The sequence below is a fragment of the Vigna umbellata genome, chromosome 5, assembly GCF_029865625.1.
Source record: "Vigna umbellata cultivar VRB3 chromosome 5, Vumbellata_1.0, whole genome shotgun sequence".
Classification (NCBI taxonomy): Eukaryota; Viridiplantae; Streptophyta; class Magnoliopsida; order Fabales; family Fabaceae; genus Vigna; species Vigna umbellata.
In genome coordinates, this window is record NC_142169.1 from 65,426,096 (window position 1) to 65,450,828 (window position 24,733).

General features: G+C 29.3%; 1 protein-coding gene and 1 pseudogene across 1 annotated transcript; both read left to right on the plus strand.

The window, feature by feature from the left end:
• The first annotated feature begins 14,345 nt into the window (after window positions 1-14,345).
• LOC124832579 (dehydratase family) lies at window positions 14,346-20,120 on the plus strand. Its single transcript, XM_047306822.2, has 14 exons — window positions 14,346-14,951; window positions 15,030-15,101; window positions 15,560-15,607; window positions 16,022-16,176; window positions 16,248-16,442; window positions 16,523-16,634; window positions 16,771-16,840; window positions 16,937-16,995; window positions 17,086-17,209; window positions 17,313-17,383; window positions 17,866-17,967; window positions 18,254-18,334; window positions 19,157-19,315; window positions 19,758-20,120. The coding sequence occupies exons 1-14, from the start codon at window positions 14,445-14,447 to the stop codon at window positions 19,806-19,808; spliced, it is 1,806 nt and encodes a 601-aa protein (XP_047162778.1). The 5' UTR covers window positions 14,346-14,444; the 3' UTR covers window positions 19,809-20,120.
• Window positions 20,121-21,520: 1,400 nt separating this feature from the next.
• LOC124832569 (putative aspartic proteinase GIP2 pseudogene) lies at window positions 21,521-23,080 on the plus strand (annotated as a pseudogene).
• Window positions 23,081-24,733: the final 1,653 nt, after the last annotated feature.

Below are 24,733 nucleotides of genomic sequence, written 5' to 3' on the forward strand. Positions count from 1 at the left end.
GGTGAGATTGTTTAGAAATACAAATTTTAATAAATATCTAAACCTAATACCTAATAGGTAGGTCCAAATTAATACACCATCTTAATCTATACTTAATTGATAATACCTACAAAATAATATAATTATGAACATTTATTTTATTTAAAATGGAATAGGTAAGATATCAAAAATAATATAACTCACGTAATGTTCAATTTTGAATAAACTGAAACATATAACAACGATGCAGTGCAATTTTTTAAAATTTTGCGAATTTATAGACCTCCATAGTAAAATAATTGAACCACTTTTAACATTAGATAATCAAAAACTAAAGCGGAAAGTGCATCAAAATTAAAAAAAAATCTCGTAGTTATTTTTTTTTTCTAAAAAGAACATATGACTTTGGTTATTTAAATAACTACGGTCATATTTACTTTGTGCAATTGTTCTCTAATCAACTGAGACCAAAAGGTTAATTAAATTTTCAAAATTGTCATTTGTCTTCTTTTTTCAGAAAGGACATATGATATAGGTTTTTTTATATAACCGATGTCATATCCACTTTCTATAACGATTCCCTAAACAATTGAGGCCAAAGAGATTAATCAAAATTTTTAAATTATCAAAAAAAATTTATATAGAAAAAACATACGGTCTCGATTATTATGAATAATCGTCATTATACGTTTCGTTTAAAGTTATATTCATAAAAGAAACGCAAGTTATTATTTCATACTTTCGTTCTTTGTTTTTCCGCGAATGAGTATTGTTGTCCACTACTCGACTCACTTTTGTCTTTAAACTTGAAGTCCACCCTCACTACTTAATTTAATATTTTCTTTGTGTAGAGAAATACTCTTTAAAAGGCCACACAACTAATTGTAAAATGCTTTTGGAGGATCCGTGCATAAGAAATCTTCATGAGTTCAAAGCTTGCAACTCGAGTTATCCTTCCGAAGCATTCATTATAGCAACGGAGTTAGATTTAACGGGAAAAAGTGGATCTCTTAACGAGATGAAACAAAGTTGGAATATTCACTGAAAAAGATATATATTTACGTTTAAATATTTAATCGTGTCTCCATCAAAAGTATCTTTAAGGAAAAATATCTATGAGAAATAAAAAAAAATATTAGGTGGCGACTGCAATTATAAAATCAGGTCATCAATTTAACATTGAATTAAGAATTACAATTAAGAGGTAAAATACTATTTTTATTACACTCCATTTAGCGTTTTTGTTTTAGTCTAAACTTCCTTTTCAACTAACCAAGATAAAAAGTATAGAGAAAGTGTATGGCAGGCCATAGTTGCCTCTTGCGTGAAACCCTCAATTACATATCAACAATTTGGTGAACCATCTCTCACGTGGTTGGTTTGATTTACATTCCAAACACCAATTATTTGGTAACTTGGGTTGAACTTCATTATTTAATTTGTCTCATGACTCAGCATAGAAAGAAACATCACCTTTTTTACTCCTCTATTATTCAAATCAACCACAAAACTGCTCCTTAATTGGATACTTGTAGATGACATCATGACAACGTTCGAGTTAATTAATCTTCACTACCACTTGGACTTTTGCTTGTGATGAACAAATCACGACAGAATAAAAAAGCAAACTTTTTCTTTACAAAGGAAGAGAGAATTTGATATGAAGAACAGAACAGGTGTTGTGTTTGTAAATTTACAAAACAATAAGGTCATGCTGTGGCCATAGGATCTTAAATAAGGAATCTATATGGAGACTTTTAAAGAGATACTACACCCCGCTAGGGTTGTTTCTTCACCATGACCTTTTTTCTTGGTAACTCCACATTTTTATTTCATATTTTGTTTTCCTTGCAATTTAGATATCCATTAGAAATTATTATTATAACATATCCTTTTAATAACATATATTTACTAAAAAAATATCACACATTTAATATTAAAGAACAAATAACTCACACCCACACAAATATATATATATATATATATATATATATATATATATATATATATAATATTACAATTATCTGAAATATAACTATAATACTAAAAATATATACACAACAGTCATAGACAACTAAAAGATAATATTACAGTGATAAAAAACATAATAAGGTTTTTAAAAAAATATATGACTAGATCATCAAGTGTTACATCATCTTCTCACACCATTAAAGTGATTATTACAAACAAAAAGAACACAAAGAAGAAAAACAACAAAGAAACTGTAAGCTAATTTGCGAAAAGAGTAATAATGAAACATGTATAAAAATATTATCACATGTAAATCATTTATAACAAAAACTTATCACATATAAATACTAATATTAGACTCAACTATCTGGATACATGTATTGATATCTGACTCTAGCGAGTTATGCACTTGTGGTGGTGCCACACACAAAGTTAGTCCGTTAACCATCTTTGGTCAAGGTAAAGACCCTAGACTAGGACCTATTGCACCTTTCCTCACATACAATGCTCTTCTCTGCTTGAGATTGAATGATTTTTAAAACAACACGATAACTCTCAATACTAAATCCTTATATTGATACATATACTAGTGAAACATTACCATAGAATCTTCCCATAAAATTCAAGAAATTATGCCAAACACAATTACAATACTCCTCATCCTTACAACATCATGCATAGGCACTATAATATTCTTAAACATACATAAAATCCATGGTAAAACTATCTCAAACAAGTCAACGCGAAAGAAAATTCCAGCACACACATTGGCGCTCAAAAGTAGGACTCAACGTCAAACTTTTTGCAAAAGGTGGCACTCAGCCCCTTGGAACAAAAATGTTACATACTTGTGGTACAAAAATGGTACTCAATGGTGCTCTCGTGCTGCTCAGCGCCAAAGCGTTCGCAATTTTAGGCACTCAATGGTACAAAATTGGCATTTAACGCCAACCTATCACCACTTAGCGTTGTATCATATACAGTAGATTAATTTTTATGATTTAGGAAAAGTGTAACGTGTTCAAATCACCAAACTGGTATTCCCTTCTCAGTACTTTGGTAGAAAACAATTTTTAATGTCGGACACATACCAATTGGCTCAATTAATGAGATCTTAAGTTCCTCAATAAACACAAACTTAACTAAGACAAACATCTAAAACAACCAATTCAATTGATCAAATTTCATTATGCAACTCAATCATTAATTAAGTTTTACATTATAAAACATAGTTTTCTAAACTCTTATAATCATAGTTGTATTTAAATTATTGTACAGTAGAACTTAATTAATATTAAAAATATAAATATGATTTTAAGTTTTACATTGAATACGAAGTAAGAATTAAATATTATATAAAAAATATATTCATAAATCCATTAACTTAATATTTTAAATTGAAATTGATAATAATACTTTATATAATTGGACCCTTTTTTCATTTTTACTATTTTTATAATTAATCTTTTTGAAATTCATATCCCTTAAAATCATTAGCTAAACTACAACCATATTGCCTTAAATGATATGTTGAGTTTCTTCGTGGTGAGTGACCACAATTTGTTGGTAGTGTTTATTAGTGAGCCTGAATTTTGTAGTTTTGTTGGATAGTGTATGATTTGTTGCATTGTTTATGTGTATATTTCATATTTTTTAAGCTACAATATTAATAATGAGTAGGACATGACGCATATGATTGAGGTTTAAAGTCCACAAAAGGACGTTGATGATGAGGATTGAGGAAGGAGGAGGAAACAATCCACGACGTCAATTAATAATGCAAGCCAAAGTATGTTTAGGCTTGTTTATAACTTTTAGCAAAGAGAATAAATTGTTTATAGTTATTTTAGTTTTTTAATTCTTATAACATTTATGTTAATTTTTTTTTTCAATTTTTCAACTTTTTATTTTGTATTTGGTTTTGTTGGCGCAGTTCTTTAATTTTAAAATACAATGATTTGATTTAAATGCCTCTAAATATTTTTAGCATGTTAGCCAATGCGATGGTTAGAAAAAATAGTGCAATAAAAAAAAGTACAATTGTTAAATAAATCATAAATAATGTAATTAATATTATAATGTCAAATTAGGTTATTACTTCAATATTTAGTTCCATTACAGAGATTTCGATCTCTATTTTACTTTAATAAAATATGAACTGTGCGTTTTCTTTACTTAAATATAACGGCAAAAAAAAACATTCATATTTCAAGTACTTCAGCTAGAGTGGTGTCTTATGATTTTTCTAAAAACAATCACATAAAAAACTTTCAAATTAAAGATGTCGATCCAAATAAAAAGTAATATTTTTATTCATCAATTTTTTTACTGCCAAATTAGAAATATATTTTCTTTCTTTTTACTTTTCTATATCAAACACTTTGTACTCTACTTTTCTCTTTTAAAAGGTACACTAATTCATCAATCCTTCAACTTTCATAACACATATTATAAAAGGCAAACCCTTACAAAAGTCCCTTTAAAATTATTGTATCTTAAAATCTACACAACATCCTAAAATTTTGAAATTAAAGATTTGAAAGATATCCTAATATTAAAAATTTGAAAAATAAAAAATCTTAAAGACATTATTGTAGTGATTAGGTATAAAAATTTTAATAACTTTTTTCATTGTTAAAGGCGTTAATTAGTAAATTATTAATATAAATTATTATACGAAAACATGTTAAATTTACATAAAAATAAATATGAATTTACATTAATAATTTTTGTATGTTATTTTATTTTTTTAATTTTTAATTAGTATTTGTAATAAAAAGATTTAATACATTCAAGTATGATAAAGTGGATTTAGATCGGTCATAATTTAACAACCTTGTTTAGTGTTTTTAATTTGTTAAAACACTGTAGTGTCTATTTGGCCTGCCATTTCGATGGGACAGGATAGATGGACCTAGTAGCTCATTTTTTTTAAAATTTAAAAATTAAAATTAAAATAATTTAAAAGACTAATTTGTTTTATTATATTATTTAAAAAATATATGTAACTTAAATTATCATTATTTATAATTTATGTTTTAATTATTAATTCTAATAAAATAATTTATATATAATTAGTAACGGTTATTTTTATTTAATTAACTAAAGAGACTGATTAATTAGTTAAAGATTTAGAAAATATTTAATTAAAATTTCTAATTATCATTAAAGTCAATCATCACAAATCTCATATATTTTTTTAAGTCTTGTTTTATTTTAAAAAACATTTAAAAAAATATTTAAACTATCTTAAATATTAAATTTTTAAACAATGTAAAACTATTGATTTATCGCTAATATGATACTTTGACTCGTTTCATAACTCTTGATTGTGTTTTGAATTATTTATTTTATGATATATTTTAACAATTTGATAAAAGATTTAGTATATTATATTGATAATAATTATATTTTCAAACACCGAAAGAAGAAGTGCGTAAGGAATTGACGTGAAGACTCAAGTTGAACCACATGTCTAAGATTTTATTGGAGTAGGTCAATTCTGTTTTTTGAAAATTCTCTTCCAAATGGTTCTGGATGTGTTTAAATCTATGGGCCAAGATTCACACTGTATTTCCACCACACACAAAATTATTTCCAAACTTTTCTAGTATAATTATCACTATATATGGATTAATATTTGACTTTACTTTTATATCTTATCAAACTCATAAGAAATTATTTTAAATACTAATTTTAAAATAATTATATACAACAACAATAAATTTATTTTATATCATCATTTTTTACTGCATAAATATATTCTTAATCATTAAAAATTCTGTTAATTTTATTTTCTAACATTTTTTACCAATTCATATTTCAATATTTATCGTTGATAATGACCAGTTCAATATTAAAATGGAAAATATTAATTAATATACTTAACTTAATGGAAATATTTTAAATTAAGGTAGCTATGTTCTTTTGTACGTAATGAAATTAGGATTTTTTTTTCTGACTTATATTCTCTACGATATTCTTTCGGTGGTTACGTTTTATACTTGGTAAGTTGTGACTTATAAAATCTGTGTGTTTTGTACATCAGTTTTGGTAAGATTTTAACTGTACCAAATTAAGGGTTATAAAACTTATGGAATGTGGATTACGTTATGAACTTGTCCTTCGGCTTGTGTACTCCAGAACAACTTAGCCATATGAAGAAAATTTAGTAAAAATTATAACATTATAGTAAGTTTCCTGCAATAAAGGATTTTGGATTTTTAGCAATTCCCAATAATAAAACTCCATCGTTTGCTCAATAATTTTGTAAATGAGAAAAAAATAAAACAAGATGAAAATATTAAAAGGACACAATTTCTGGTTTTATTTTTTTATTTTGATTTCTTACAAAAAGTTTAAAAAAATTTAAAAATCAAGAAATAAAAAATTTGTGTTAAGAAAGATAATAGAATATAAAATTAATTATGTCAGTAACCCAGAATATAAGACTATATAATATTCTTTGAGTAGAATATATTAACTTTATGACAATTATTAGAATTTATTCTCTGAGTTCATTGATTTATTTTGCCAACTTCATACCAATTTAGTCCTCAAAGTTGATAAACTTTTGATTGAAAATACTTTTTATTGGTAGGACACTTGTAAAAGACTTTATCGTAACTCGCTTATTCAACCAATAATTTTCATTACATTAAATATATTTATCATGGAATTGACACATTTATGTAAATTACATATGTTATCATGTCAAAGACGAAAGTATGCATTTCCTATTTTTGTAAAATTATTAAAAGCATCTAAGGGGAAATGTTCTCCCTTACATCTCAACATTTTTTTTTCGAAAAGAATTGGGCTGATCTTGTGCTTCCTGTCTTTGGACTAACCTTCTTATTGTTGCATTTCCTCTTTGGACCTCTAAGGCTGTGTTCGCATGAACGGAATTTACTGTTCATGCAAATTTGCGAGCGAAGAATTCAGCTCGTTATGCGTTCGTTTGGAGTGAAATGCGCGGACGGATTTGCGATGAAATGCGGGATGGTTGCACTGTTCAGTCACCCGCGGTTGTGAAGAGATTTGCGCGGATTGTGAGCGAAATGTCGCGTGTGCCCTCGGTTAAGAAACGCTAGAAACGCGTAACCGGTTACATGTTCGCGTAACCGGTTACGCGTTCGCGTAACAGGTTACGCGTTCGCGTAACAGGTTACGCGTTCGCGTAACCGATTACGAGTTCGCGTTACGCGTTCGCGTAACCGGTTACGCGTTCGCGTAACAGGTTACGCGTTCGCGTAACAGGTTACGCGTTCGCGTAACAGGTTACGCGTTCGCGTAACCGGTTACGCGATTTCCTATTTATTTTTTTTTCAAGTTTTTTTATAATTATTTTAATATTAATAAAATTAGATATATTATATTTTTTAATTTATTTTTAATAAATTGATTATTATATTTTCTAATTTTTTTTAATAAATTGATTATTATATTTTCTAATTTATTTTTAATAAATTGATTATTATATTTTCTAATTTATTTTTAATAAATTGATTATTTAGTATTCTAATTTATTAAAAAAAATTGATTACTTAGTTTTTTAAATTTTTAAACATTAATTTTATAAATTATTCATAATTTTTTTTTCTTTATAAACATTTTTACAATTAAATATAACATTTATAAATAACATTTTATAACTAGGGACATTTTGGTAATCTTCAATTTATATCAATTAAACTAATTTTTAAAATCTATCACATCAATCAAATCCTACACTAATTTTCACAAACTTTACTTCCAAATCCACTCTTAATTACCCACAAATTCACTCAAAAAAACAACAAAAAAATTACCCTCAAATCCACTCAAATCCACTCAAATCCATTCAAATCATCTCTCCCAAATCATCTCCTCCAAATCACTCCAAACGAACACACCCTAAATGATCATATCTAACACTGCAAACCAAATTTTGAAATCTGATACACTTCTAAATCAAAAATTTTGAAATCTGAGACACTCTTAAATCAAATTTTTAAAATATGATATTTGAGTATCCCATATCACAAAATTCAAAATACTTCTAAATTAATTTTCAAAATTTAGAAGGTTACAAAACTGAATTTCAAGATTTAGGAGAGATAGAATTGAATTTTGAAATTCGAAAAATATAGAACTGGATTTTGAAATCCATGACACTAATTGGATTTCAAAATTCGTGAAACTCCTAAACTAAATTAAATTTGGAATGCTCATGCATCAAATTTCGGAATTTGATATTTTAAAAATTTGAAACATTCCTAAACCAAAATTTGAAATCCGAAACGCTCGTACATTGAATTTTGAAATTTTGAAATCTGATATTTACTGTAAGCCAGATTTTTCATTTCCACAAACCAGATTTCAAAAAATGAAAAATAATTATTAATGATTCTTAGGAAAATTCGAAAAAGAAAATGTAAATGAAGAAGAACAAAGTAAATATATAATTTAAGCTTCAACAAAAACGATATGAAATACGAAATTTGTTAAATAAGAAGAAGAACGTCATTGAAGAAGAAAAACTCGGTTGAAGAAAAAAAATCGTTGAAAGGAAGAAAAACGCTCAAGAAAATAAAAGCAGTAGTTATATCAGTGTCAACAGTAAATACAATGAATAAACAGTAATTACTATTTACTAAATTTATATATATATATATATATATATATATATATATATATATATATATATATATATAATGGGTTAGATAACTTGCATATGTTCTTTCTTTGAGCTTGTATATTTTAATAAGGTGTATCGAGTTTTTCTAGACAAAATATATTTATATATTATGGATATAAATTTTAAGGTCAAAGGTACTTGAATAATTTTCATTATCAAAACTAAAAAAAACAAGAAACCCCCAAAATCCTTACTCACATCCTTCTCAATTCTTTCTCATTCGTCTCTCTCGCTACAAAATTGTTTTGTCAACTGTAACCTCAATTGAAAATATCAGAAATCATCGTCTAACACCTTAATCCTCCTTCCTCTCTTATCCAATTTGTTTCTCTCTCATCTCCATACTCTCTCTCACCCATACACAATAACCCACGACACCGCAGTTTGTTGCTCTTGCTCTGTTCGTTCATTTGTTTTCCACTTTAATAACAAAATAATTCATGATGTTGATGTTGATTTTTGATTTCAGAGTTGTGTTATATCTTTTTCCCTTTTGATTGTTATTAAATTTCGTTTTTAAATTTTAGATTCAGTAGAATAAATTCAAGAGATTTGATACTTTGACTGGAAAGGGATTCCGAAGGGGTAAGTTATTCTCTAGAAAATGGATTTTTGAAGTCACCTCTTAAAAATAATTCTAAAAACATATTTTCCGCTAAAAATAATATTTCGATATTCATCTTCCTGTATATAACCAATGTCAAAACAAACACAAAAAAATGAAGCTCCTGCACATCTTACTAAATGATTTAACATGAACAAATTATTGAAGAGAGTTATCAACAGAGAAAATTGTTATTGTTGACTCTGTCCCCTTATTCCAAATAGAGACCAGTGTTCGTTCCCTTTGGAATGTTTCATATGACAAGCATATTTTCATTTCATTTTTGTAAAAAAAACAAAAATATTTTAACAAATTACAATTGCATTGATATATCAACTAATTAAAAATCAACCAGAAATTAGTAAACTAGTCATAATGAACCTGTTAGCTTTGCACAAAAAAATTATTTTCGAAAGTAAATCGCATCATGTAAGTTTATTTTAAACCATTCACATCTCCAACACATGATGTTGATGTTGTGATTTATCATTTGTCGCATAACTGAAATTAAGAAAAACAAAATGCACTAAATTTCTTGGAATTTAAATTTAATATATTTGTTACTATCACGCTCATAATTTAACTTTTACTCCTTTCATTTTATGACTTTATCAAAATTGGTGTTAAGAAACTAAATGCTTTGCAACTATTATGTGTTGATGCTAATGCCTTTTCACAGGGTTTCTTTTTTTCTTTTTAGTTTTGAAATTATTGTAGACATCAACATCATCAATTATTTTGTTATTAAAGTGAAAAAACAAATGAACAAATAGAGTAAGAGCATCAAATTACGGTGTCGCGAGTTACTATGTGTGAGTGAGAGAGAGGATGAAGATGAAAGATAAACAAATTGGATAAGTTAGGAAGGTAAATTAGAGTTACATGAGTGTTTTTGATTTTTTCAGTTGAGGCTACTATAGGGATGACAAAGAAAAGGTTAAAGTGAGATAGATGAAAGAGAAATGGTTGAGAAGAATAAAAAATGACATAGAGGTGAGATTTCTTGTTTTCTTAGTTTTAAGAATGAAAATTATTAACATACCCTTGACCTTAAAACTTAGAATCCAAAATATATGAAAATATTTTTGTCTACTGAAACCTGATACACATTGCTAAAATGTACCAACTGAAAAAAGAGCATACGCAAGTTAGCAAACCCACACACACACATACACACACACACACACACACACACACATATATATATATATATATATATATATATATATATATATATATAATATTGTAGAGTTATAATGGGCATTACATTTGGGAGTGCAGGAAAAAAAATGGGTGTTGCTCCCTCCACCACCACACCTTTCCCCCTCCACCTCCCATTTACTATTTTGCCCCTAAGTAAAAGTTTATTTTTAGGGTTATTGTTTTTTAATTTTACCCATTCACAACCTATTCCACTAATAACCTATTCTACTCCCCCATACATCAGTAAAATACTTTTCTTTCATTTTAAAATTATATTTTTTCCTCTCTTTCTTTCGTCGCTGTGAGATACTACAAGTTGCAAAGGCTGGTGGTGGTGGAAAGAATTATCAAGCAGTCTCCCTCTCGTGGTGCAGTGTCGCGCTCGTGGTGCAGTGCGTGTGTTGCTTCCTCTAAGTGCGTATTCGAATAAACCTTCAAATAAAACCCTAAAATAAAAAACGTAACCTTTAAAACGGAGGTGACATTCTTCAACGGATGTCAACATCCGTTTAAGGTAAAACGGATGTCGACATCCGTTTTTCCTTAAACGGATGTTGACATCCGTTGAAGGATGTCACCTCCGTTTAAAGGTTACGTTTTTTATTTTAAGGTTTGTTTTATTAGTTTATTCTTTATTTTGAAAATATTTTAATAATTTAATTTAAGTGTTTTGATTTATTATTTTTGAATATATTTTTAATGTATTTTAATAATGTAAGGAAAATGAAGAAGAAAGAAACGGAGGAGGAGAAGTGAAACGGAGAAGACATATGAGGTTACAGAGTAAAACACGGAAGACAAATTATTAAACGAAAATGAGAGATGGAAAGATTGAGTGCAGGGAGTAAAGTAGGAGAACTAGGTTTGAAATAAATTAAAATAGTAAAAATAAAAAAATTTAATCTGAGAATATAATTGAAATTAAAAAAAATTGGAGAGGTGGAGGGAGAAAGGCCTGGTGGTGGAGGGAGCAACACCCCTGTGTCTTTCATGATTTTTTAACAACAAAGTAACAAGATAAAAAAATAAAATAAAATCCACACTCCCAGTTTATTCATAATTTATTTAAGTTTCATATATCCAAAAAAGAAATTATTCATTCTTTATCTATTTTCCTAACTCAATTGATTGACAGATATGTAAGTTACGGTAAATGATCTTAATTATTTATTTATGTTCAATTTATATGAATAAAGAAGAACATGTCATTGTTAAAAAGAAATTGATAGAAAGAAACTACAAAAACTCAGTAGCATACACCAGTTGCATCCTTTCTTATAAATAATGTCATACTATATTGTGTTATAAGACTGCTTAGGTGTTATAAGACTGCTTAGGTGTTATAAGACTGATTTATATGGTAATGTTTTTCTTTTTGTACCATCCTATTGAGTACAATCAATTTAATCTTTTTTTTAAACAAATTAGTGTAATTTATTTTTTCAAATTTAAAATGAACAATTTTTTAAAATTTGTACTCATACAGATAAGTTATGTTATTATGACATGATTTCGTTAAAAAAAAGTATTAGAATAATACAATTTTAATGTAAAACATTTTAAAATTAAAACTATGTAAATGAGATAGAAATTTAATTCATTTCATTTTAAACTGATATCAATGAAATACGATTTTAATTTAGTTTTAATATAAATCAAATTAATATGACACAATTTTCATTTAAAATACTTTAAACTAAAATCGTGCTATCTTAATATAATTTTAGTTTTAAAAATATAAAAACTTATGACATTTTAGCAGGACTTCTTCATCACCGAATTATGTCGCATTGATACAACTTACAAATATCTTTATTTTATTTTTAAAGTTGACCACTTTAATAATTTAAAAACAAAATTACACTATTTTGAAAGAAAAAAGAGGCCGTTATGTAGTGTTAACAATAGGGCTGGGCAAAAATAACTTAACTATACTAAACTATAGTTAACTGTACTATTTTATACTAAAAAAAACTAATCTATTTTAACTAAAAACTAATTATACTATTGTCTAGTTCAGTTTAGAAAAACTGAACTTATTATATTTCTAGTGCAGTTAACTAAAAACTGAACTATGTTTAGTGAGTTCCTATCACTTCTACTTTCATTTTGTTCTAAAACTGTAAGTTAGATGAATAACTCTATGAAAAACTCAACCTAGTTACGTGTAGTATTAATCTTATCTCACTTTTAAATACTTATTTTTTCATTTTTTTATTTCTTATGCTATGTTTAATTATATTTTAATTTGATTTCTTTTACATTTTTAATTTTTATTTATATTTTTAATATTTTTTATATTATTTGATATTTATTTATACTATTAAATTTTTTTAAAAATATATGTTCGAAATATTTTTATAACATTTTATATTTATTTTTGTATATATTTTATGATATTTGTATCTATTATTTGTATGTTATGTTTTACGGTTAAATATTATTTATTATGTATTTATTTATGGTTTTTTTATACTTTTGAATTTATTTCTTAAAATTTTATTAATTTTTAATTTTTTTAATATTTGATATTTTTCAATTTGAAATTTTATTTATTTTTTTCGTATTTTGTAATTTGTTTAAATAGTTTTTGTTTATTTCAAAATTTACATTTGTTTGTATAAATAAATAAATGTTCTTTTTCAAGTCTCTTAAAAAGTTAACTATTATTATAATAATTATTAAAATAAAATGATATTATTAAATTTATACTAAAATAATTATATATTTTAAAAAAAACTAAATTTTATTATATTGTAATTATATTTCAAAAACTCGTAATTATTTTTATAACTTAATAAAATTAACTATAATTGTAAAAATAAAAAGATAAAAGTACTTATGTAAATAATTATAAAATATAATAATATATATATATATATATATATATATATATATATATATATATATATATATATATATATATATATATATATATATATATGAGAATTCAGAAAAAGGTGAGAAGAGAAAAAATATGAGAGTTTTTATATTAAACTAGATAATTGTCAGAGATAAACAGAAATAATTTTAGAGATTAAGTTTTTAATCTATATAAAATAATATATAAACAAATTTATATTATTAAATTAAACTATATTTAATATGAGAATCAAATTTTAGACATTTTATATTTTTAAATTAATAATAAATAGTAATGATAAATAATTATAGTTATTAATTTAATTTTAATAATATGATAAAATAGTACCAATAATATTTCATTAATTGTTTTAAATTTTTTATTATAATTATTTACTAATTCTAATTATATAGATTTATAATTTAATTTTTTTAAATGCTGTGATGTTATTGAATATTAATTTATTTGTTTGTAATTATTAAAAAAAATCAAATTGAACTAATTCTTTTAACTCTATCGATGATTAGCCATTGACAGTGGTACTAGTGCAAAACCACATTTATTTATTAGAAAAAGATGCATTGTAGTTAACTGAATTGTTTTGTAGTTAACTGAACTAAAAAATAGTTTAGTTCAGTTTTATTGAACTATTTTCTAGTGCAGTTCAGTTTTTTTAAACTATTTTATAGTTAATTGTAATAGATTTATAGTGCAGTGCAAATAGTGCAGTTTGCCCACCCCTAGTTAACAATAGGAAATCATAGTAAAGAACTGTTTAATAGATAAAAAACTTACTCTTTTCATATATTGTTGATTATATAATTGATTAAAAATTAATTGTAAAATTCATATGTAAAATCATTATTGGCATCCATACATTTCCTTGAAAGTAATTCTTTAAATTTTAGAAGAATGAAAATAATACAGTTTGTTTTTGAAAAACTTAATGATATATTTACATTTTACAGAGAACATATTTTATCCTAAAAGTAAGCGCACGTGATCTTAAAGAAAATAGGAGTGCAAGAAATCAACTCATCAGAGCCTCTGTGACCCCTTTCGCTAAACCTTTAGAAGTGTTTTGCGGTGCGCCTCTCTCTCTCTCTCTCTCTCTCTCTCTCTCTCTCTCTAACCCGCACTTCAGAATGCAGTCCACACTCTTCTCTCCCACTCACACCTTTATCCCCACTTCGCCGCAATCTCTCAGATCCCATTCTCGTTCATGTTCTCTCTCCGTTCGAGCCTCCGTCGCGGTGGACACCACCACCGAAGCTGTCAAGTTGAACAAGTACAGTTCCCGAATCACGGAACCGAAGTCGCAGGGAGCGTCTCAGGCCGTGCTCTACGGCGTAGGACTCTCCGAGGAGGACATGGCGAAGCCGCAGGTGGGCGTCTCCTCGGTCTGGTACGAGGGAAACACTTGTAATATGCATCTCCTTCTTCTCTCTGAAGCCGTCCGCGAAGGTGTGGCCGCCGCTGGCATGGTTCCCTTCCGCTTCAACACCATCGGTGTCAGCGACGCCATATCCATGGGCACCAGAGGTATGTGCTACAGCTTGCAGTCCAGAGACCTCATTGCCGATAGCATTGAAACCGTTATGGCTGCGCAGTGGTACGACGCTAACATTTCCATCCCCGGCTGTGACAAAAATGTAAGACCCGCGCCGCGTTTGCGCTCTACGTGTTTGATGTTATGTCTGTGTGTTCACATGTATCTTACGCTTTTACAGATGCCAGGTACTATCATTGCCATGGGCAGGCTCAACAGACCTAGTATCATGGTTTATGGCGGGACTATAAAGGTAAAGTCGCTTAAAATGTAGCCATTGTCTTGAATTTGGTCATTTTTCTAATTATTAATTTCCTCTGAGCTGAATATGCTATTGTTACATGTGTATCATTTTTTCTGTTGTTCTGTAATTGTAGGTTGCTTATTTTTTATTATTTTTATTGGGAGCGGTATTTTTCGTTCGGAAAATGTAAAATGGTATACATCAAATGGTGTTGGAGGTGGAAAGAACAGAAAGGAATAAATAACAAAAGACATAAGGGAATAGATGAGATGAGTTATGTCTTCATAAAATAAGAAAGAGATAGGGAAGAAAATGATGTGAAAAAGGAGATGAAAGAGAAAGTGGTGTGGGAATATTCATCCACTTCCCCCTTTTTATGTGGTTTTTCATCTTCAGGTGTAGAGGAATATTAAGGTGCTGTTTTTCCTCATCGTTCTATTTTTGATTATTATTATTTTTTGTTTCAGCCTGGTCATTTTCAGGGCAATACGTTTGATATAGTGTCTGCCTTTCAGGTAAGAAAACCTTTTCTTTTTAATTTCATCTCAACTCTTCATTGTTTGTGGTTAATTGATTTCTCCTCCTTTTATTTTGCACTCCTTTTAAACAAAGGACAATTCTGCTGAGCTAAAGTTTTATATTAGAAAAGAAAAACCAGTATGACGGAGTGCAAGAATCCCTCTTTGGTGAACTGAAAAGTAGGAAAAAAAAGAATATAAAGCTTAAAAGAGCTCTCCGTGTTATTGATAGTCTTCATTCTGTAGTATAGTCTTCTTTTTAAATGACGGAAAAGTTGCTACTGTTAATGTTGGAAACATTATACTCTAAAATATAAATTTGTTTTCCCTGAACATCAAAGTTGGATGTGTACTGTTAAGCTAAGGCAACTGTAGTTAATAATGTTCCATTAATTTCTGGTTTTCCTTTAGTGCTATGGAGAATTTGTGAGTGGATCAATTAGTGATGATCAAAGACAAAATGTTATTCGCAATTCTTGCCCTGGTGCTGGGGCCTGTGGTGGCATGTATACAGCTAATACCATGGCTTCTGCAATAGAAGCTATGGGAATGTCTCTTCCCTATAGGTAAGTTTTGTGTAAGTTTCCTCTCCTTTTTTCTGTTAGAATATGCTTACCTTTGTTTCTTGTTCCTGCAGCTCGTCTACTCCAGCTGAGGATCCACTAAAGTTGGATGAGTGTCGGTTAGCTGGGAAATATCTACTTGAGTTACTGAAGATGGACTTAAAGCCTCGAGATATCATCACTCGTAAATCACTACGTAATGCAATGGTTGTAGTTATGGCACTTGGTGGTTCTACTAATGCTGTGCTACATTTTATTGCTATAGCCAAGTGAGTGAAGTTTGATGCCAGAGATCCTATTCTTATACAATAATACTGGGAGGAAATCTCAAGTATAATAATTTTGGCAGGTCGGTTGGCATTGATTTGACTCTTGATGATTTTCAGAAGGTTAGCGACGAGGTTCCTTTTATCGCAGATCTTAAGCCTAGTGGGAAATACGTCATGGAAGATCTTCACAAGGTATGCAATTGATGCTTTTGTTATATAATTGAACATTGCTTGTCTTATCAATTTGTCGCAGTCATATGATGTATATGCTCTTTTGCCGTTATTATACTTGCTTAGAATTCTTATTATTTTGACTTCTCTTTTGTAGATTGGAGGAACCCCTGCAGTTATCCGTTACCTTCTTGAGGAAGGCCTTTTAGACGGTGACTGTTTAACTGGTATGTTTACATGCCTTCGTGTTTTGTCTGTTAAGAACAGAAGGTTAATTTCCAGAAGATACACTTATCTCTAACATACTTATACCTCCTCTCTAGTCACGGGAAAAACCCTTGCTGAAAATGCAGAACTTGTCCCTCCTTTGTCCAAAGGGCAGGTACGAGTATGACGTATCTGTTGAGCTGTATCTTTTTCTAATAAATTGATCTCTTCACAAATTACAATTTTTCTGTGATGCATGATTCAGGAAATAATAAGGCCGCTAGAAAATCCCATCAAGAAGACGGGTCACATTCAAATATTATATGGAAACCTTGCACCACAGGGTTCTGTCGCTAAAATTACTGGAAAAGAAGGACTGTACTTTTCTGGTGAAATTTCATGCCCTGTTTTATTGAATTTCTCAAATATTTTATTTTCAAATTATATCTTCCCATATCACATTTTTTTATTAGTGCAAGTATTATTCAACAGGTCCTGCACTTGTGTTTGAAGGAGAGGAGGCGATGATTGCTGCTATATCAGAGGATCCTTCGAGTTTTAAGGTTTTTGTTTTCCTGTTTCACCTAAAACTCAGCATATAAGGACAATTCTAGCTGTTAGGTTGTCAAGATACTCAAGGCGGTTTGAAAGTATCAAGAATCACAATATCCCAAAGTTTTACTATTTCACGTGTGCTTGTCAACCTTTGGTATTGGATCGAAAATTTCACATTAATTTATTTTACAAGCTTCCTTTTGAGAAAAACAATTTAAACGTAAATCACTTCACTTAGAAGTTTGAAATTAGTTCTAACCAAAATCAATTTCACAAATCAAGTTTGCAGATGCACACTATCATTAGTCATAAAGGTTTACTCGTTATAGTTTTTTTTTTTTTAAATAAGTAATCATTGAAGAGAAATTGCATTTTTCAACGTTTTTCTTATTTGTATAATTTTTTTACTGAGCAACAACAACGACCAGGTTTGTTCCTTCTATTTTAACTGTTAATCTCAGTGATTTACCTTTGTTTCTATTTTTTTCAGGGTAAAGTGGTTGTGATCAGGGGAGAGGGACCCAAGGGTGGTCCAGGCATGCCTGAGATGTTAACACCAACAAGTGCAATAATGGGTGCAGGTCTCGGAAAGGTTTGTCTTTTATCCTTTTTTATTTTGTTTACTTAGTTTGTAATAGTGTCCAATATCACTATGGAATGTATTAACTGACATGTCGAGTTCCATCTTCACTGATACAAACTCAATTGACTTGAGCTTATTTTAAAATTTCTATTTAGCAAAACACGTGTACAGAGATTTTCCGGTTATTATTATTTTAGTAGAAACTGAAATGACTTATTTCAAAGCATTATGAATCATGATAATGAACCTATGCTGGATTGGTATTTCTTAAGCGTATTGTCTTTTAATATTGCAGGAAGTTGCATTATTGACTGATGGAAGATTTTCAGGAGGTTCACATGGATTTGTGGTTGGCCATATATGCCCTGAAGCACAGGTTAATTGAATAGTTTTTATAATCAGATGCATCGTGTGTGAACTGTGTTATCTTAAGTTGTTAGACAAATGCTTGACATAATTAGTCCCTACACGTAATTATAAGTAAAAGAATGTTTACCACCAGTAATAATTTGTGTGTATGCTAAAATCTGTTAACTTTGTTCAGCTCATAAAGAACCACCTGGTTTGGTTCGCCTCTCATAACCGTGAGTGGCTAAAATGGCTGATCTTGAGATTCTTAGCAGCAGTGTTATGACTGTAAACAAAATATCATATTATTAAGGGAAATTGTGAGGAAACGGAAGACACTGGAGAGAGAAAGAAATATTTCTGAGCAATGGCAACGATAGTATATTCTGCAGTGCTCTATTTTCAAGGGACCAGAGAAATGGCTTTGGCAATCTTTTGGAATGACTATTCACACTTTTGCAATTCATTCAGAGGAAAAAATTGTAGTGTGTTTGTGTATTTTGAAAAAGACTATACTTCTGAAACCATCTAGGCCTGCCTTTTGGTATTAAACTTTGTTCTTTGCAAACTCAGTTTAGTTCCAACATTCAAGCTATTTAGTTGTATTGGGTGTAATAGTAGTATGTCCGGTTTTAAATGTTGAAGATCATATTATAATGCTTTACTGTAATTATGTGCAATTTTACTTATGATGTTTTAATCAGGACTACAAAGGTAGAATGCTTTAGGAAACCTACGTAAGACTAAGAACATAAAACTTTTTCAGTTATTTTCTCTTAATAAAGAAATTCTTGAAAATTGTTTTTTTAGTGAACCGATAATAATTTTACTAGCTTTATTGATTTTATAGGAAGGTGGTCCAATTGGCTTGATTAAAAATGGAGACATAATCAACGTTGACGTCCAAAAAAGGAGAATTGATGTTTTGGTATCAGATGAGGAGATGGAGGCACGCAAAAAAAATTGGACTGCTCCTCCATATAAAGCTAACCAAGGAGCACTGTACAAGGTATGTGGCTTGAAACTCTTGGAAGGAAAAATGGTAGACGTAACTCTATGTAGGTCTTGATACATTTCAATCTATATCCATGAGTACTACTCTCTGGTCTTCCTATTTTCAGTTGTTACAATCTAGTTTTCTTGGTTGTGGGTACATTTATCCTGTGTCAGATTTTCCAAGTTTGTGCCGCTGCGGTCAAATACCGTTAAATTAACAATAAATCTAAGAACCTTCAAAGGACTAAAGAATAACAACTGAGAGATATTGGGATAGGAAATTACATTTTTTTTCCTTTGTTAATTAGATGATAAAAAGTGTATATGTTGTTTAGCTCTAGATTAATTTTAATATGCACATCGGCACATTTTATATTATGAAATATTATCTACACTTTTGTCAGTAATTTTTTCTTCCTAGTGTTTCTAATCCTATATTGTTTGTTCTGTCCCAGTATATTAAAAATGTGAAATCTGCTTCTAGTGGATGCGTGACGGATGAGTAGAAAGACATTTCGAGAGCAAAAAAGCTGATTGTATGCCTTGATAGCGGTTTAATGAGGTATTACAATTTTGGCTTACACGGTGCATGTACATGTAGCCCGATGTGTCTTGGATTTTTGTTATTTTTTGGCTATTATTATAGACTTGAATGGCACCACCTGTCTTTTCTCTCGTGCTTGATCTCATATATTTATTTTCTTTTCTTCAGTTATTAAATTTTCTATCAGTTAGAAGTGAAATTTTGTATCTTAAGCTTCCAGAACAGATTGGCTAAAGTTGAATTTGCAGTTGATTAATTAGATTTTCTAGAGCGACCTCTTTGTTGTTTATAGCCTTCCGACATAGCAACTGTTATTTTTAAATGATAGAAAATGGGAGTTTCATTGCATTGGCAACTACAAATGAGGTTTCAAAGTGCCATAACAGCTACGATGTGAAGCTTGATTAAATCAATGAAAATGGTTGAAAGTTTATGCTATTGTATCTGCAAGCTCGGTTGAAGCTGGCTGGCAAGTATTTAAGTTCAGCCTTGATAATTACATCTTAATTTCTTCAGCACCTAAGCGGGGTAGGGTACAACTCCAGTGGGTATTTTTCAGCAGCTTTGTTTCTGTCAAAACAAAAAAAATAGCCGTTGAAATAGAATGAAGTAGTGGCTAACAGGTTTTTTAGTCAATTTACCTACAAAGTGTAGTTTCGAATGGATTTCGACTGTTTCAAATTAACAAATTTTAACAATTTATTAAGCCCAAATTCACGGTTTTGAAGAAAATATCTGTTTAATAAATTTATCATGATCCATTGTAAAAGTAGAGGACAAAAAGTTCACGTTTGAAAATAAAGATAATAATATCTTTTCATATTTTTAACGGCGAAAAATGTTTAACCTAGTTTTTTTTGCATATTTCTCATTAAAAGAATTATAAAGAAATTATATTAAGATTTGTCATTCCATCATAAATAACCCTGCATTGAATTTGATTGGATGAGTATTTCATTTGTGTGTGTGTGTGTGTGTATATATATATATATATATATATATATATATATATATATATATATATATCAGTGTACTCGTATTTTGATTTATATAATTTTTTTGTTAAAGTTTTGCATGATTTTTGATTTTTTTAATTTGCGTATCGCCTGATTTTAATTTTAAGAAATGAATAATGTTAACTAGCCATACTTGCTTTATTAAAGAGTAAATGTCTATTTTTCTTAAATATACGACGAATTTTTCAACTATAGGTTATTTTTTGACTTCGCTTACATCAACGTAAATTTCTTCGTTTGTGTTTAACTATCTTCAGAAAAATTAGGTCACTGATGGTTTTGTTTCAACAGATATCATTTACTTTCCTAAACATTGATTGTTTGTAAAATAGATAGAAGAACGTCATTTTATTAAATGAAAGTTACTTTTATAAGATAGTAATCGATATTATAAAAATTCATAGATAAAAATGAATCTCTTACAACTGTTTTACTAAACTTGCCGAAACAAGTGAAATTTATTTTATAATTTTGAAAGATTAAACCCTATTTTAATTAAGAACCCAAGTTTACCCTTTTCCCTTTCAGAGTACCGCCTGTATATGCCAGCTGTGTCCAACTCGTATCCACAAATATTGAGTCTGCATTTCATGGCCATCCTTTTTGACCAAACACCTATCATAAATATCATTAGTACTACAACTTCTCGATGTGATAAGCTTTGCATCGGTCTTCCTATAAAAGGGAAACTTAGCATTCTGTATAATATACATCGACACACCATCCATTATCATTGTTAGCAATGTCTTTCTCTTTTGCCATCCATTTCTTCCTAGTCTCAATATCCCTTTTCTCAATTTGCTCCTTATCTGCATCTCATGTTCCCAACACCAAACCACAACCCTTTATCCTTCCCATAAAGAAAGACCCTGCAACTAATCTGTTCTACACTTCAGTTGGCGTAGGAACTCCTAGACACAACTTTGATCTCACCATTGATCTTGCTGGAGAAAACCTATGGTATGACTGTAACACTCATTACAACTCTTCTTCCTACCGCCCTATAGCCTGTGGTTCCAAGCAATGCCCCGACGTTGGATGTGTTGGCTGCAATGGCCCCTTCAAACCAGGTTGCACAAACAACACATGTCCTGCTACCACAGTCAATCCACTAGCAAAATTCCTTTTCGGTGGTGGCTTAGCTGAGGATTTCATATTCCTTGTTCAACAGAAAGTGTCTGGCTTGCTTTCTAGCTGTATTGACACCGATTCATTCCCATCCTTCACCAATGACGAGTCACCTCTACATGGCTTACCCAAAAACAGCAGAGGAATTATAGGCCTTTCAAAGTCGCAGCTTGCATTACCAATTCAGCTTGCATCCGCTAATAAGCTTCCTTCCAAGTTTTCTCTCTGTTTACCCTCTTCAAACCACCAAGGTTTCACCAACTTGCTTGTTGGAGCTGGAGAATATCCTCTGGGAATATCCAAGTTTCTCCAAACCACCCCTCTCCTTGTGAACCCCATTTCCACAGGTCCTATATCTGTGGAAGGTGTTGCCTCCAAGGAATACTTCATTGACGTTAAAGCAGTTAAGATTGACGGCCATGTTGTGAACCTAAAGCCTTCCCTTTTGTCCATTGACAACAAGGGAAACGGGGGCACCAAGATCAGTACCATGAGTCCTTTCACCGAATTACAGACCTCTGTCTACAAGCCTTTCATACGAGATTTCCTCAAGAAAGCCTCGGACAGAAGATTAAAGAAAGTGGCAGCAGTGGCACCATTTGAGGCATGTTTTGATTCAACCAGCATTGGTAATTCTGCAACAGGACTAGTTGTGCCAACTATTGATCTAGTGCTGGAAGGGGGAGTACAGTGGAGTATTCATGGAGGCAATTCGATGGTTATGGCGAAGAAAAATGTTGCATGTCTGGCATTTGTTGATGGAGGGACAGAACCTGTAATGTCTTTTGTGAAAGCTTCAATTGTTGTCGGTGGATATCAGTTGCAGGATAACTATGTGGTGTTTGACGTGGCTTCCTCCAAATTAAGCTTCAGTTCTTCGCTTTTGCTCCACAATGCCACGTGTTCTCACTCTTGAATATGATGTGCTTGTGACGCGTTGAACTTACGTTGAAGAATATGTAGTAGCTTCTATCTTTCAACGTTTCGAGGGTAATTGATGAATAAATGTTTTCTTTGTTGTAAATGGAGACACACCGTAGTGTTTCACGTGTGCCGTTTATTTAATGATAGATAACTTCTGTAATATGTATCTGTATGTGTCTATATATTATTTACTTAGTTTTATATTATAAAGAATTTGAAAAAGTAAACAATAAAAACATATATTTAGTCAAAAATTCAAATCTTATTTTTTCTTTTTGTTAGAAGTGAACTTCACAAGATCAAATCTTGTTTTTCGTTTTTATATTATAAGATTCTTACTCACTTATAAACTATATACAAAATCATCTTACCCAATATAAATGAGACTTCTAACATATTTTTTCCCAAAAAAAAATACTTTCTCAAAATTAAACTGATTTATTAAGTGTGTGAGTCTCCTGGATTTTATCTTTTTTCCATGTAATGAATATAAAGAGTTCACGAATTCGAAATAAAAGGTGAGAATTTCTTAGACTTTTGATCTTTGTATTTTAAAAAATCTGTAAATGTGGTTTTTACTTTTTTAATTTTAGTTTCTTAATTTTTAATTTTCCAGTAATTCGATCGGTATTTTTCTATATAAGTTTTTATTCTTTGATTTTTAATTTTAATGGTTAAAGAAAATCATATTGAATAGCTTATCTGTAAAAAAGTTACTATAATTTTATTGTGTCACTTTAAATGTAAAAAAAAAAACCCTTTCGAGTAGTTGAATAAACTCTTAAGAATTTTTAATAATTAAAGGATCAAAATTATCTAAAAAATTTAAGAACCAAAATCACATATAATTAAAAATGAGAACTACAAATAAAAGAAAGAGAATTAAATAAGATAGTCACCAAATTTGTAAAATATAAATATTAAAGTTATAATTAAATCAAAATATCTACTAAAAATTGAGAATATATACGAAAAATTAACACAAGCAGTACATATTTTAACGAGAAATAATTTCCTAAACAATGAAAGCCAAACAGTGCAACAAATGTATCAATTGTTGTGAATACTTTTAAGAACATGTGATTTAGATCATATTTGACAATCTCTTCTCGTACTTGAGATAGTATTCCACTAATCATATTAAGTTGTTTCTTGATACTTTAGTCTGATGTTTGTTCCTGGATTCTTCTAATAGGACTTGCTTAATTTTTTAATTTAAGTTAGAATACTTAATTTAAGATTCGAAGACGAACACAAAATTTATCCATCAATCGTTGAATTAACTTTATAAATATATTTAACTCACCGTTTCTTTAAGTGAATATTAATTAATGATTATTATTTTCAATAAATAAGTATTTGAAAAGTCTTAAATAGCTTGAAATCTTAAATCTCAACACTTGAACTTTTAATATGTTTTAAAAAGCGTAAATGAAGTAAAAAGTGGTTAAAAATTTGGAAAGTAAATATTAAAGAGAAATATAAATTAAAGTAGTATGCATTTAAAAAATAATTATTACAAAAAAATAAAATTCCAAAAAACATAAACTGACGAAAAAATAAATGAACTAAAATAATAAAAAATGTAAGAAAATGAATTATTAATGATATAACAAAAATTAATAAAAAATCAATTAAAACCGTGATCGAAATCGTTATAATGTCTACTACCGTTGTTGTCATTGTGTTGTTTGCGGTGGTTTAGTAAGTGTTTTGCTGTTTGCGTGTTTTAGTTAGATAGTATTTTATTGGAAATACAATTTGTCATGTTCATTTTAAACACAAAATCACTTATTTATATGTTATTTATTTATTTTTC